The sequence below is a fragment of the Melanotaenia boesemani genome, chromosome 16 (genome assembly GCF_017639745.1).
Source record: "Melanotaenia boesemani isolate fMelBoe1 chromosome 16, fMelBoe1.pri, whole genome shotgun sequence".
Classification (NCBI taxonomy): domain Eukaryota; kingdom Metazoa; phylum Chordata; class Actinopteri; order Atheriniformes; family Melanotaeniidae; genus Melanotaenia; species Melanotaenia boesemani.
In genome coordinates, this window is record NC_055697.1 from 24,083,697 (window position 1) to 24,100,661 (window position 16,965).

The window sequence follows — 16,965 nt, forward strand, 5'->3', positions numbered from 1 at the left end:
GGATAAACATGTGGAACAATCCATCCAAGTAAAGCTGCCCTGCAGTCAAGGCTAACTGAGACCTTTCTTTAAGAGGGATCAGCCATGTGCCGTGTAATGTGTTACATTAAGTTATGCTGCATATTGTTTGTATGTGAATAACAAAAATAAAATATATCTTCAAACGCAAGCTTAAAACATTTAATGTCATGTTTTAGACATCATAAAAAGAATAAAATTTAAAAAGTGTTAAGAACATTCCCTTCATCACTGTTTAGGTGGCCTGTTATTATTAACTCTTTGTTCTGTTATTTGTCTAATTATTTTGTTAGGAGAGACTATAACTGGTTAAATCCTCTTCCAATTAAGAAAAAATTTAGTTCCGCATTAGTCAGCTCATGCTGCAGAAGGAATTCTAAATCAAAATGCTTGTGGTGACTGTAAATTCTTATGGAATAACTAACAGGAAGCTACGGAGAGTTTTATCTGCAAGAGAAGCTGCAGGACATCTAGTTACTCTATGTGAGTGCTGCTGCTTCACAATTGGTTGAAATGAACACCTACTTCTGGAAAATGTGCTTCCATCTGTGCACCGGGTAATGGGTTGGGTAGTTTTGCGGCTGTCAAATCTGTGTGTGAGGGAGGAATGCTGCAGTTGGTCCTTGCACAATCATTGAGCTATTAGATGGAGGTCAGAGCCACTTTGTGACAAAACTCCTTTAAAAGATCACAAATAAGCAATTTTTATTAAACAGGCAGGAGTAGATTGTTCAGTCCAAGGTTAATGAACCCCACAGTGATGCAAATAAATGCTAACACCCACTCATAAACACTGTGAGCTTAGCAAAATATCCAACTACGCCTCCACAGTGACAGAGCAGAAAATGACTGTGTTTAGGCTGCTGTGTGTGGCTAAGCAGGCAGACCACCAGCCACGACAGGTTTTCATTAGCTGTGTCAGTGTTTAATTGTCTCCTGAGTTGATGGGGTTAGTGAAAATGTGTGGGTTATCTCAGAAAAGGGATACATCTGCTCATTTCTAATCCTTTTATTCCCCCCATTAGCTTCTCAGCATGAACAAGTACAACATGTTCGAAACAAATTTGGACATTTTAGTTTATTTTGCATACAGTTAATATGTTTAAGCTCTGGTTTTATGTAATAGGAATGGGCTTAAACTGGACTTATATCCAAATCAGAGGTCAGGGTTTGGTAAATACTAATAAGCAGAACTCTTTTTATTAGTGACAAATCAGGATCATCATCATAAAATGATCATTTTTAAATATATTTTGTCAGGAATCCTCTATAGGTAATCACTATCTTAGACATCAAAGCATGCTTTTTTTATTATTTCAATTTCATTTTTCTTAAACCCAAAAAATGCAGCTCAACCATGTCAGATCAAATTATAGATTGACAACATGATAACATTGAATTTTTCTCCTCTTTACAATGAAAAAACCTCTTGTTTAAGTCCATATTTGAATCTAGTGTATCACTGGATTGCCGTCCAATAAGCTCTGTTGCATTTGGCTGAATCAAAGCAGATTATCTATCTTTGTACACTCCAGTCATCTGTTTTCTGTCACATCATGAATAAACACTTTGCTGCTGGAAGCCGTGCATGTTTATAGCTTACAGCGCATCCGTGTGGTTTACAGATGATGATCATAAGTCATTCCAGGCCTTCTGCAGACTCATTTCTCCCCATCATTTTTGTAAAAGGCTGATTTAACAAGAGTGCTGGCACAGAATAGGTCTGACTTTTAAAAATGCACATTCTGTTTTTTTTTTGTTTTTTTTGTCAAGACTAATCTGACACTTCTATTTCTTATAGAATGATTATAGATATTTATACCTTGAACTCTCTGTATTTATTCTCCTGGAGAATATGCTTAGCTTTGTTGGGTGTAATCAAGTTAGTTTTTTTCCATTGATAAAAAATCCTTCAATCATCCACCTGTTGTCTTCTGAGGATATCCTGTTCTTATCTACGTTGCCAAGCTCACATGAGCTTTCTTTTTTTTCTCAGAAAGCATTAAAATGGTTGATTTGGCTGTTCCCATGGCCCTTTAGTGGAATTGTTTTGTTTTTGCGTAGAGCTCCTTTAACTGCAGCAGCTTGTCATGCTTGGAATCAATCCCAAACATTTTTTTTTGTTTATTAATGGATGAAAAAATAACAAGAAATTAACCCACTCCTGTTTATCAAAAGCTTTTCAGGCAAATGTTCATTACATATATGAAAAAAAACTGTTTTAAATTAAGTACTCTGACATTAAAACCAAAAATCTGCATTTTAAACCTATATTGTAACTCTTAAAATTAGAAAGATGAAAAGTTTGTGTGATTTATGTCCAGAAATCATTTAGAACCCAATGGTAAGAAATCTTCTCCATCAGTCTAAATAGTGAGCTTTTATGTTCTTTTCAGTCTAGCTAATTGCTTATTTTAATGAAAATGTGATGAGATAGAAGATGCGGTCTATTTCTCTTTTTATGTTTGACAAAGTGGTTTTTCCTTCCAAACTATTACACAGTAAGAAATGTCTTTTACAACCAGTTTTCTTCTTGCAATCCTGATACTGATAATCTGTCATTGTAATAAATGTTATAATGGAAGCAGAGAGAAGTAATATAGTCTGATGATTTCATTTTATACTCTGTGTTTGTGATCCTGCTGCAAGGAAAACAGAAAAAACAAAAACAGATAGGCTTACTTTTTTTATATCAAATGTCAAGTTGAAGATACAGACTGCAGTTTCAATGGTAGATAAATGATAAAAGGAAATTTCAGGTTCAGTGTTGCTCTTACTTTGTTCAGATCCTACTGGTTGTCTAAATGCTGCAAGACAAAACAGGTCCACTCAGTACAGCCTCAAGCAGGAGCACCAAAACCAGCCACCATTATTCCAAATGCCAATAAGACACTCTTCATTTCAAGGGGTCTTCTGAAGTGCATTTTGTAATATTGAACATAGAATTATTCATTAATTCATACTGAGTTCCTGACAGGTGAGTAAGGTCCTAATTTCCCAAAGAAGTGATTATGTTTAAACCAGCTGGTTAGCCACAAAACCTCTATTCCCACTTCACACCATCACAATCATTCATTAACTGTTGATTAGGTGTCTCTAATCTCAACAGTAGCCTCTACCTTGCTGTTGCTGCTTTAAATGTGAATTCACTGGCTGCATTTACAGTTATGTGAAAAATAAAGTATAATGTCTTTGTAAGGTTTTAAAAAAATAAATATAACTGATCAGGAAATCATGAAAATATTTATTAGCTACTTTTAAACCCTTCTAAAATATGCTTCAAGTAATTTTGATAAGATTTATATATTTGGTTTGATTGACTTTCTATTTGTACTGCATAGTTTTAATAACCTCAGTACTTCACCCACCAGGTGTCAGTAGCCCACTTTCCCTATTGCTCCTAGTAATGCACGTTGTAAAGCCAGACAAAGAGTATGCATGGATAACTAATATTTCTCTGTCAATCAACTGAATGAACAAATGAAAAAAGGGTTCATTGTATGGTTTCAAATAACAGCACTAGAGCTGTCAACACACATTTTCTTTAAATATTCGTTTCTCCAAATTTCGCCTCACAAACCCAAATTAAAGCATTTTATCATGCAAATGTTGACTAAGAGATATCAGTTAGTATGACTCAGAGAAAATGCAAACAGAAATGGATGCTTTGATCAATGCCCTACTTTTCTTGCAGAGGGAAGGCGGAGGGAGATGCGCAGGAGAGGCAGGGAAGGAGGAGTTACTACGTGTCCTCCACTCATCCTCTCAACGCTCGAGCTCTGTGGTGTGCGGCGTTTGAACAGCGGCAGGCAGAGGAGTGGAAGACTGGGAGTGACTTTATTCTAAATATGAGGGGGAAACCAATCATTTCAGAAGCAGGATATTAAAGCTTTGGATTCCCCCCCCCCTTCTACATCACTGCTGGATATTTTGTTTTCTTTAATGTTGTCGGAAGAATACGTCTCCTCTCTGCTGAAATATTGTGCCACTAACGGTCAATCATACCTGGCACAGGTCTGCATTTAATTTTTTTCTTTTTCTTTCTTCTTTTTTTAAATATAAATAACGAAACCGACTGACCCCAAATCACTCAGTACCACAAGTGAGTCATTTTAACAACAAAAGAAAATGTAATTCCTTTTCCTTTTCAGGAAGCACACCCCGTCGCTGGTATCTGAAACAGCTGGGTCGTGTCGAGAAGATTGTGGATTAACGTTTTTCTCCTTCCTTTCCTCCTCAAGAAACCCCGGACGTCTTCCAATGGCCTTTAGCCAAAATGAGCGTCGATTTAATTGAATTAACTACATGAGTGGAGTCTAAACAACCACATTTTTACCCAAGGATTTTCCACATATCTTCCAAATTAAACGGCGGCAGGAAAATGGAAAACGAGGTTTTCACTCCGTTGCTGGAGCAGTTTATGCTCACGCCTCTGGTCTCCTGGGTAAGCAGGCTAATTAGATATTCAAATCATTTTGATTAAACACTTATTTCTATTGTAAGTAGTTAGGGATTACCTTAACACATACTTGTTTTTTCCCTATTTATCATCAGGTGAAGACAGTCGGGCAGCCAACAGTGACCGATGGCTCCAAATTATCGGAATATATTGAATTAGTGGATGGGATTTACCTGAATGAGATCATGCTTGAAATGTGAGTAATTTCACACATTTAGAAACAACCCGTCTGCTCCCAGCACTGGCCTTTATAGAATCACATGATTAGCCAAATGAGGACATGCAAACCTTAAACTACACTAACGTTATTTGTGCATAATACAACAGCTATGTTTTTTACACCACTAACTACGGTGTGGAAGAGGGTTAAATGATTCTCACTCTGAAGCCTGCAGTGGGGTCATCCCTCATGCATAAATTAAACAACTGCAACCTCTGTCCAGCTATTGAGATTTCCTGCTGAAGTGAATGTAGGCTACTCACAAAGGGACCCTGTATTGGGGGCAATGAGTGGATGCACTGTCAGTAATCTATGCAGAAAGTCATTGTTGGGCTTCTTTTGAGCAATGCAGATCGTCTGCAATCATCCGTAGTGCATGGCTAGATGTCTATGACTTTTAAGTGGTCTGTTTTTTATTCGCCCTACTTTGTTATCTAGAGCAGTCTTGCAGACACCCTGTTTCTGGAAGATGCACCCTGATGTGCTGAAGATTAATCTAGAAATAGTTTCCTTATGCAGAGAAACACTGGTTATAGCAAAGAATTTAGATGTAGCTTGCCTGTTAGTGGTGCAGGCAGGCGCAGAAGCACATTTATCTTTTTTTTTTTATTTTATTAAAATGAAAGGGACTTGGATGCTTTAAAATATTTAATGATGAGAGATTTGGGATGCTGGAAGAGGAGGCATTGCATGTCAGATTGTCCCTTTCCAGTGACTGACTAATATATAAGGCATGACATGTGACATATTTCCATTCCTTTGTCTGGCTCTGGGCGGCTTCTTGCTACTAGCAGGACAGTTTTTCAGAATTTCCACTAATGCTACACTCTTTGCTGTCAGCATTTACACTCCATGTCTGTCTAAGGTGCATTCAGTCATGCCTGCTCCCAGTTAATATCGTTTGTTACTTCTTTGGAGGTTAAGTGTGCCACTTCTTGAGTCACCTCCTAAATAGCACCATATATTCAAAGTGTTGGTTAGCAGAAATGAATGAATAAAAAGAGGTTTGTTTGAGGAACAAATCTTTTTGTGCAGATTTTACTTTAGTAAGAAATGTGAATGGTTTTATCAGGACTAAGCTGCTGCTGTGTGGCATGAAGAGCTGATTAACCCCAGTGGCTGTTTTCTGTCACTCGATGGTGTCGTCTTCTTCAAGCCCTCTACCAGTGTCCTCAACCTCCTGCTGCTAAGCTGCCTATCCTCAGCCTTTCCTATCTCACTATCCCATGCTTGTTTTCCTTCTCCTCCAAACGGGTACTCAGTGGTTTCATATCAGAAACATGTTTAAGGAAGCTGTTTTGGGTTCCTCTGGACAAGGCCATTATTCCTTATCCACACAAAGTCTTTTCAAAACACTTCACAAGTCAGCAGTATTTTTAGAGCCTCTTTTTTCCCCTGTTGGGACACAGGATAGTGGGAAGACAGCCGGAAGGATATGGGGCAAGGATTAGAGGAGAGAACAAGGCAGAAAATGATTTTCCAAAAACTAAAGGATGAAGACCTTTGACAGCACATGGAACATTTTCAAGAATGGTTTTCAAAACCACATGGCAGCTCCTTTGCTCTACATTTTAAGACTAAGATTTGTGATTTGGTACTTAGTAGAACTTCTGCATGCAAATAAATGGAATGAGGTGTATGATATAAATTTAGGTTTAGTGTGCTGGAAGGACAGTCTGAATTCTAACTGGCTTAGTGATAGCCTGACAGGATGTTGGGGATTGCCAGTCACAGACAGCACTGTGCATTTGTGTTTTTCTGCAGGCTTCTCTGTCTGCATGGGAGTATGTGGGAGTATTTGTATTTGTGTCTGTTTTTTTTGTGCATTTGGTTTTGGACAGAGGCAGCTGTTGGTAGACGTCTTGTCCAGCCGCCCTCCCACACAAAGGGCTACAGTATCAGTCAGATCTTGTGTTGGTGAAACTACTCCATGTCTGCTTCCCTCACTTTATATACTGTGCGTCTAGACTCCTGCAGGCTCATTTAACAGAAATTCCATGAGGTTATGCATCTAAACTTCAAAGCTGCTGCATAGTTTTCTTGATATCATCATTTATGAAAAAGGTTTTATCCCTTGTTGGAAGTTTGTAACATATTAAATGGAAACCTAGCTGAAGGGAGACTTGGGAGCTTAGCAACGCTTCTTTCCCCTGAATCATTACAAGAAGTTTAGAAGCCACAGGTGAATTTTCCAACATAACTGTAGGTGATAATTAACAGTGAATGTTTTCATTTAGTTGCTGTGCTCCTGAACACATAAACCTTTCTAACATTTTCATATCTCTTTGTACTCTCTGCTCTTAGAGCTTGAATCCAGTAGTGTAAAAAGACTATACTACTTTTATGTCTTGGTCAATCGCTCCTGTTTTAAACTAAAATAACTTAAGCACTAAAACCACTGCATTTGAAAGTTAAAACAAAATGTGCTAGATGTGTGGTAAAATACAAAAATATATGTATTTTAGTTGCTGAACATTAAAATGTCTCAGGTTCAGTTATTTTTCTTGAATATGTATTTATGTAATTGATATTTCTCGTATAAACATGGTGTTGCTGTGTGAATGTCTCTGTGCATGTCACTAGCAGTTGTCATCGGACAACAGAGGGTATGGACAGAGAAGAGAGACCCCGGGATTATCTTAACGGTTTGCTGACAGACACCCAGATGGCACCGTGTCCCCTCCCCCTGCCGTTGTGTGACTGACATTATCTAGCCAATTAGCTTGCCTCCGTAGCGCTTGCAGACCAATTAGCTTTCCCGCTCAGCAAGAAGGTTTCTGTTAAATTTTTCTCAGAATATCAACTGTTCAGTTGAATTCTGTGTTTTTGCCAATTGTGTAGACATGTGCTGGTTCATTGACCTGTTTGGTCAACCGTTCAGTCCGTCCTTGGCAGGCTGTTTGAAAGAAATTATGTGAGAAAAGTTGAAGGGATAAAGAGAGTTGATGCAAAGCAGTTACACACGTTTTAAATCTTTTTGCATCTACTATAATTGTGTAACTCGAATTCAGAAAACAGATGAAAACGTGATTGGTGTCCTAATTTGGCTGAAAAAGCATGAAGCTTTGGAGCATGCTTGGATTATTAAAGGAATGTGGTTGCACATGTTCTCCCTGTTAATGTTTCTGTTGGCCTGAAGTTTTAGACAGATCTGCACTTGTCTGTAAATCTACCCAAATCTGTTTGCACACATGGGGATGAGGGTATCAGTACAAAGACCATCACCTGTCAAATAACTCATCTGTAACAAATAGATCAGGGCGTTCCTACCCAACACTGATCCCTACACACAGGTCATTTTTGTGTTTAACTGCAAAAAGATTTTTACAGGTAGTTTTATGTATGTGTTTATTGTTTTTTTTGTCTGGCAAACATCTGAGCCGGGTGGATATTCATTATCAAAATTGGTGTGAGTCATCTTGAAGTGCCTCTGCACATTGTATTCCTTATTCACTGAGCAGATGTCAAAATTGCCCTCAGCATATTTGATGTGTGCATTATGTACCCATAAAAAATTACACAGGGATGCACACCTCCAGCATCTTATTTATTCCTACATTTACACATTTATAATTATTCAGCTAACCGTCTTTCAAAACAAATGAGACTTATTGATCCTTTTTTTTCTCATTTAGAAGCTCATAATGGCTGGTATTGAATAGTTTAATGACACCTGGTCTGAGTAATGATCTACTCTGCAGGTAATCTTACCTGACGAGGCCTGTCGAATTGAGGTGATCTCAGGGACGTATTACTCCAAGCTGAATGCATGCAGATATTTATTGTAGTATTTACTTATTTCATAAGCATATTTATTACTGAACACTTGAACGAAACAGGAAACCTTAGTTTTAGTTATTGCAGGGAAATCCTGTTGTTTAAACTTCAGCACAAAACCTAAACTTACCAGCAAACAGACATAAATCACTTCCGCAAAAACTAGTGAGATTGCTACACATATCCAACAGCTCCACATTTTCTCCCTCGATAGTACCTGGATAGTACCTGCCTGCAGTGCCAAAGGACTTGGAGTAGCGTCTGTTTCTGCTGTAGCACCTGTCCTCTTTATGTTGCCTCATCATAACCTTATTATTTCTGCTTCTGTGTTATGGTTGATACTCGGATGTTTAAGGAGGCTTTGGTCTTCTCACACACACACACACACACACACACACACACACACACACACACACACACACACACACACACACACACAAAACTGCATTGTTGCTGTTTGTGGAGCTGTCGGACTGATCACTGAGCAGTAAGTGAACTGTGTGCTGTGGTGAAATGCAGGTTTCGCATTTGCCTATGGCAGAAGTTCCTACCCCTCCTGTAGGTTTAATGTTGGTATAGAAGAAACAGATATTTCAGTATTGATCTGCATATCGTTACTAATTATTCTTGTCAGATAACTACTTAAAAAAGGCCCGTTCTCATTTAGCCACTCCCAAATGTCGCAAAGTGGTGCGCTCGCTGCTCTTAAATTATTATTTTACTATTTATGAGTAGACTGATAGTACGCCTGTCCAAGTAGACTGATAGGCTGGTTCTGGCCCATCAATCTTCTTGGACTGACCACCAGATGAATAACCCTGATCTAGATGAAGTAAATGATAGCTCTGTGAATACGGACTACAGAGTCAAAAATCCATTTTCCTCCCATGGCCACAGTTCTGTAGGCTCGCATACACACAACGTTGTCTTTCACGTCTGTCATCATATCATGATTCAGAGCCAGACTGATGTGCTTAAACCCCAAACTACTCAAAATTGATTTCTTCATTCTTTTTTTTTTTTATTCAATTCCTTACTCAAATGCAATGGTATATAAAGCCTTTGTATGTTTTTTGGTGCTCATGTAGAATATTCTTAAATAACTATCTGGCAGTGTTTTTTTTTTATCAGGAATCTAGTAAAAGCTGTAAAGGAAGAACTGAAGTCTTCTCAATATGATATATTACATTTACAATTCTACTGTATTTTTTACATTTGTTTTATTGTACACAGTTTAATACTATAGTGCATCAAAACATAATTTTAAATATATTTATATTCATGTGAATATCTTTATGTACATGTTTGTCCACCTTTCCAGATATGTGCATTTTCCAGATGCACATATCTGGAAAATATCCTGCATAAACAGTTTTTAAGATAATCTTCAAACAAGGAAGGTTCCCATATTTCTGAAGTTATAATATGATTGTTTTATGAGCAAAAAAGACACCACACAGTTACTATCCTGTTATTTATCTGATTTGATTAGTTGTTTTTTTTTTTAGGGCAAACGTGGCAGAAATACTGACTCAGCCTCCTAAACCTAAGAGGTTGTTTCTTTTTTTGCCATGTAGTCTTTAAGTATGTTCATTGGCTAACAGTAGTTTGAGAAACTAATCAGCAGGTTAACTGAATTCCTAAATACTTTTTATCTGCACCCACATATTGGGAACATTTTAGTTCTAAAGCTCTTATCTTTTCTGTCATTCCTTCTTTTATCACCTTCCAACATACTAAAGCACTTGCCCTTTACCTTTTCTTTTCATATTCCTGATAGTGTCTTTATCATCCCTTTGATTCATTTATGTCCATTCTTCACCTCTTCTGCTCTCTCCTTTTTCTCCTCTGTTTTATCTTGCATGTTGAAGCTGACATAGTTGAGATTCCAGCTGGACTGGAGAATGGAGACAGACAGATCTACTGCTGGGGTGTCAGTCTGCTTGCCAGCTACTTCCTGCACAGTGGGTGGGGGTGGGGGGGGTGGTCTATGTTTCTTCATCAAAGTGTGAAGTTAGACGTTAATCTGGTAATCCCCATAATCATCTTTGTGTCATGCCAGTCTCTCTGTGCCTAAGAAGTAAGAGGATATGTATCATCAGAGCTGGGGGGAAATGACATCAGTGACCTTGAGAAGAAAATTGTCTCAAGGCTGTTAAAGTGAGCCACTCAAAACCTTAAAACTAAGATCATGTTTAAACCCAGAGAGAATATTGATACTCTTAGTTTTTCTATGCAAAGTAATTTTGATTTACATAATCTGACTTTTAAAGTAATGCAGTCTCAAATTTCTGTGCTCAGCATGTTTTCAAGAAATAATCCAGTTAGTTTTGTGATGAATACCATTTGATTATGAAAGACCTACAGCCCTTTGCAAGTTAAAATTGGATGTATTGATGCTCATACATTTATTTATTCACTTTTCAAATTTCCATTTAGGCTGCTCCCATTGTTTGTGTCAATTTGCTTGTGCTGCTTTTTGCAGTTGATTCAAACTCGACACTTCCTCCATCTGTTTTTAGCCTTTTAGTGGCTCAGGCGATTTAATCCTCTCTGCTCCCTGAAAGATTTTAGCTGAGAACCATTAGTAGGAATTTTTCATTTCTATCAAATGCAGTTTTACAATTGGAATTAACATTGAAATAGAAATAATTGACAAGTACAACATTTCTGTCCCAGAAAGTAACTTGGAGCAGCAGACTTGTAAGGCAGGTTAATGCCAGTGTTATGAGGGCATTGTACCATGTGCAGGATTTATCCTGAGGATACAAATCAAATAATTTTGCCATCTTTTTGAGATGCTGTCTGAATTTTGCTCAAGCTGAAGTGCTGTAGTTCTGTATCAGATCACACCCTGCTTGGCAAGAATGAGTCCAGCTGCAGTTCCTATGGATACAGAGGCAGAGGAAAGGAATGACAAGAGGCCCCATGGAAACAGAAAGACAAAGACAGGAGAGTAATGACTCTGACAAGGAAATAGGGTGGTGGGAATCGGGAAATGTATACAACTGGTCCCAACTATATTGGTATGTTTGTGTACCATATAATAGTTCCCATAAGAAAAAGGGAGTACAGTTTTAACTTTTTCTGTGAAAGATATTTCACATACCTGCAAAACTGCCGCAGAGCTTTGACTATTTGTGATTGTGGACTATTTGTGGTGTATTGTTATTTTTTGTTTTTGAATGTTGATTCTCTTTATTTAACAAGATTTGATTTGAAACTATTTTTAAAAATACAGATTAGCTACTGTTGGTGGTTACTGCACTTGCAAACATCCCTTGCTTAGTAGCCCTTTTAACACAGCCTGCTAAACGTAGGACTTACTATACCTTCACTGCTATCACAGTCTTGTTTATAAAGCAAAGATGTGGAATGACGGTCAAAGTTGATGGACAAAGATAGTGTCAGAATGGAATTGGCGTTGATGTGCTGTGGGTTAAAAAAAACAAAACAAAACAAGTCACACCTTAGATGATGAGAAACCTTATGAACATTCCTTTTAATGTTATTCAGCCATTTTTACTAAATGGGGAAAAAAAACAATAACAATTTTGGAAAATGGTTCTTCTCGAATGATCGTGACCAGTCGATTAAACAGTAATTATGACAGGGCTGTTCTAATAGCTTTGGAGGAAGACTATACTTTGCATAATGTTGATTGAATTTAGAGAGCTGTATTATTCTGTCACAAATTACTTATCATTTGTTTGAGTAAACATATTCTACAAAATTCAAGACATAGTCTTCCATTTTTTGATTAATAAATTTCCTAATCTTAAATACAATTTGCCTGATACCTAGTTGTAGACTTTGTTGACAGAAATGATTCCATATCTACTGTATCTAAATAATTAAAACATATCTATTGTCTGAGATGGGTGCATGAAATGAATATTTGTAAAGATTGCTTAAAATTTTGGCAAGAAAAAAACAGATTTGATGTTTTTAATGTATTATCAAGGGATACTTTTGTGTCAGGTTTAATTTGTTAAACTGAGTTACAATTATCCACACCTGAACTGTTAACCTGAGCACGGCTAATAAGTAATCATCTGTGTCTTTGCGCACATGGAGGTCCAAGCCCACACCCCTCTGCTGTGTTTGGACAGTATAGCTCATAAGCTATATCCGCAACACGTGGCCAAATGTGGTTTGTTTTTTTTCTCTTTGTGTGTGTGCATTTAGGCTATTTTCTGCATCTGTGTGCATGGGCATGTGCCTGGCTGCCCAAGCTGAGTGTAATTTAGTCTGTCATATATAGGTTAACACTACTCCATAACCTACTCAGCCAATCAAAGATGGGCAATGGGAGGAGGAAGCCCAGTGGCCCCAGGCTGGAAGGCAACAGTGCCAATCGACAGCACCAATAGACCGGCTTATTGACTGGCCGTCTGGCCGACTTGCTGACTAGTTGTCTGTCTTGCTGGCTGTTGAGCTGGCTTTGCTCATCTATCCCTAATCTATTTGTGTATTTAAAGTGTTAGATTTACTGTATCAGCACGATCCGGGGGGGGGGGGGGGGGGGGGGGGGGGGGGGGTGTAATAAGTAGGATTTTTTACCACTGTTTCTGTCTTCAATCCCTGTGTTTATTTGCCTTCTAATCCACAAAGGTCTTGGTCTACTCTGTGCCTTGTATGTGTGGCATCTGAAGTGCTGTTGTGGTTCTGATTGTGGTCGCCATGTCCTCATCTGACCGGGATGATGATGGAATGTTTGAATAGTTTTTTTTTTTTTTTTCTTTTCTAGCATTTTTCTCTCTTTTTCTCACAACATTCATCACACCACACTGCTCGTCCTGATAGGATTACAGTCTCCTTGGTGCTTTTTAATTAATGGGTTAAATAGACCCCCTGCAATGGACTACGAAAGGGGCAGTGTGAGAATGGGGGGGCTGTTCATTTAGACTGGTATTAAAAGAGCTCTGTGTCCTTGTGATTAGCATGAATGTGTGTGTGTATTAGGGCAGAGGCTGATCAAAAGACTAATTAACACATCTACACTGCAGCTAGTTGACTTGAAAGATGGGCATTTTCTTTCAAAACCAAGATGTCAAGGTTAAGCTACTAAAGCTCTTTGATTGCTTAACATGTATGTTATTGTTACTTTTTTATGAAGAGAATTTCAGTTTGGTTTAAATGAAAGGTTTATAATATTTGGTTTGTTTTTTCCTGTGTGCAGGTTTGCTCAGATTCATATTTGTAATTTCTGTATGTTTCTAGCAAAAACAAAGAAGCAGTATGTTATAGTTATTATAAAGTTCCTTTCAGCCAAATGTCCCCAGTGACTAGAAACATTCAAGCAGAAGGTCCTTGAGGAAAATACAGCTCTTCACCTTTAACCTCTTCTCTCCAAGAGAAATAAGCTGAAAAAGCACAGATTATGATTCTGTTGTCTTTTTGGTAAATCCAGATTGGTCTTAGTTATGTTGTGGCATTCTTTATTTCTAGAGGGCAGATGCAAGCATGCACACCCACATGCATGACTTCACATGTGCTACACACTGCATGCATACATTTATAAGCAGTCAGCTCAGGACCCTCCTTCCCCCCCCTACTCAGGGTGGAGGAGGGTCGTCGCTGTTGACCCTTTATTTAGGTCATTGGATGTATATGTTCAGAAATTTGAAATGCCTATCATGAAGAAGAGAGCTGCTTTTTACCCTTGTTGTTCTGAAAATCTGAAGCACATCAATACTTTCCTATAAAATCCCAAGACATATTCAATAAATACATTTCAGAGATATGTATTTGTTTGGCAGGATTTGTTGTTACCATTTTCTTTATTTCTTCTTCTATCATGGAAACTAAAAGATGGCACACACTGTCAAAGGCTCCCCAAATGTCTCAAAGTACAAATGACTAAGGTACTAGTATGTGTTTGTTGTGATGGTACAGCTCTGTAAAGAAAAGCCTCTTAATACTACCACTAGAACCACTAAGGTTCTCTGTTATTAGACTTGGCATTAAATTCAAGGGACTTTAATGTTATACTTCTCCATTCAAAGAATAGGAATTGCTTTATATCTCCTACAGGATAGGACTGGTAAGGACATCCCAGGGCCTACTAATAGTAATGTTATTGAAGGATATAACACATCCTGATGTGCTACAAATTTTAAGCAAACCGACTATGGAGATACAAAAATTTCCCACCTTAGCCCTACCCAAGTGGTCATCTAACCCCTCAGCCAAGCATTTTGAGGCCATTTGGATGGCTAGATCCTTGATCCCTTAAAGAAATGGGGCACCTTATCTCTGAAAATTAAATGGTTGGGGCCAAGTCAAATGACTGTGTTTGTGCCTAACTCAGTTAAATCCTCACCACTGAACTTTGGCAGATTAACACACTTTGACGCTCCTCAATGCAAGCTCATTTGAAATGCTGTATCCTGTTTTTTCTCTGCTCTCTCTCCAACCTGTAAATGCCAGTCCATTGTTGACTTTTGTTATGTTTTGCTGTCACTTTCTCTTTTTCTTTTCTTCACTTCTGCTACTTGTGTTTGTTATATAAATCAACCACGGTGTTTGTTCAAAACTGTCAGTTTCTTAATATCCAGTTGCTGGCGTGAGACATGGTGCAGAAAAGCAAAACACGCCTCTAATACGATACTCTGTGGTGGGAAAAATAGTTGTGAAGTGCAATTTCTCAGCCTTGGGATGCTGTAGGACTACGATGGCTCCAGGAATGTACATAATGAATGTCCATGTACCATCAAAATCAGACACACACATCGATTTTTATGGTCAGAAAGCTATGTAATGTTACTTTATAAAAGAAGAAAACTTTTTAAATGTCAAAAGTTCTTTAGTAAGGCTAAACAAGGCTGGAGTATTTTAACTTTTTTTTAGCAGCATTGCCACCCTGTTTGACCATGATAGTTTCAGTGCTGTTTCAGGACTGGTGCTGAAGCCAGTTCTAAGTTGGTTCTGGCTAAGAACTGCTTTGGTTTTCTGCAGCCAGGGAAAAACTACAAAGCCACGTCATTGCATCACTTTAAATGTCTTGATAAACATGTTTGACCCTCCCTCCAGTGTAGTGTTAGTTTCTGTAAAGGACCACTGTGCAGTGAGACAGTTTATCTTTACTTAAAAGTTGGTGCTTGTGAATGTTGATGACTGGCATTTCCAAACGATATTTAATATAAATGAATGGTGACATACATGTTTTGCTGAGCGAGATATATAAATGCCACTTCACACAATAAAACAATCAGCAATATTTATAAATGTAGCTGCAAACACTGTTTAAAATCCAGCTGCAAATGGTGATTGGTTTAAAAAAAGAGTGATTAATTGAAGCATACTGTATGTTAGACATGTGACTACTGTTTGTGTCCCATTCCTCAGTAAAACAGTAGCTCATTTGGTTGGGCATTATAACTGCCTTGGTTCAATGACGTAGAGAATGTAGTAACTTATAACCGTCCTCACAGGATCAGTATATCACTAAAATCTACAAGTCACTTGCCATTTTGGCCAACTTTTTTTTTCTCTTTGTGTCTTGCTTGTGCTTTCAAAGACGTTTTCGGTTAATTTATTACATCTTGATATTGCAGGAAGTGGTGGTTGTGGCAGATTGGTTGTTTGACAGTTATATAAAAAAAACAGTACATTTCCAGGAATTTTGCTTTTTTAATGTCATGTCTACTTTAAAAGAAATTTATAATAATGAAATAAAGTTTGAGATTCTAAAATTTGCAAGAAATCGTCTACAGAAATGACAGTGTAGTCTTTTTTCTGGAACATGGCTCAGTAAGTGAAGGAATGTCTGAACTTTTTATAGTTGTGACACCCATGATAATATCGGTTGTCATGCTTGCTCATCTAAGCATTTCTTTGGAAACACTCATTTGAAAAACACACAGCCTCTGTGTTCTGTCAGCATGAAGAAGATACTTCTCTTTGGTTCAAAGAGATCAAAATACAGTGACAGTCATGCTCAGAGGTCACAGTATTACTTGCATATTTCACATCAGTGTAGTGCTAAAACAAACAAACTAAAACATTAAGATCATTAAGATCAGTCTTCAACATAAAAAAAGGTTAGAACTGACCACTTAAAGATGTAAGTGCTGTATAACTTTGTTTCCAAGTTTTAAAGCCTTGTAATATCTTCCAATATTATAATAATCTTTTTTATGGTTGAAATTTTTAATTTCCAAGTATTTCAGTGTGGCCCTGATAAAGGGTTCAAAGTGATTTTAGATACTTAATAGTGATTATTTGGTAACATCTTTCTGTTTTCTTTTACAGAAATCCTAAAGCCACTGTGCAGAGGACCAACAAGAAGGTGAACAATGATCCCACACTGCGTATCCAGAACCTTTCTATTCTCATCAGGCAGATTAAAGCTTACTATCAGGTAAGAATTTTCTTTTTGTGAGATCAGAAAGTAATGGTCTCCATGCTGACATTAAGGTCAACAGTTGTATAATGCATAGAAAGAAGTGGGTCTGCTGATATAGGTCAAAAGCACATTGGCTAACCT

General features: G+C 37.8%; 1 protein-coding gene across 4 annotated transcripts in view; it reads left to right on the forward strand.

The window, feature by feature from the left end:
- The first annotated feature begins 3,775 nt into the window (after positions 1-3,775).
- The window catches only part of LOC121655547 (girdin-like), a 60,144-nt gene continuing 46,954 nt past the window's right edge, over positions 3,776-16,965 (forward strand). For 2 of the 4 annotated variants that reach the window (XM_042010280.1, XM_042010282.1), the window contains exons 1-4: positions 3,776-4,032; positions 4,170-4,462; positions 4,573-4,673; positions 16,731-16,839. In XM_042010280.1, coding sequence (XP_041866214.1) covers positions 4,400-4,462; positions 4,573-4,673; positions 16,731-16,839 — 273 coding nt within the window. In that variant the 5' untranslated portion in view covers positions 3,776-4,032; positions 4,170-4,399. The remainder of the gene's footprint in view (positions 4,033-4,169; positions 4,463-4,572; positions 4,674-16,730; positions 16,840-16,965) is intronic. The other 2 variants (XM_042010279.1, XM_042010281.1) reach the window with 2 other exon arrangements.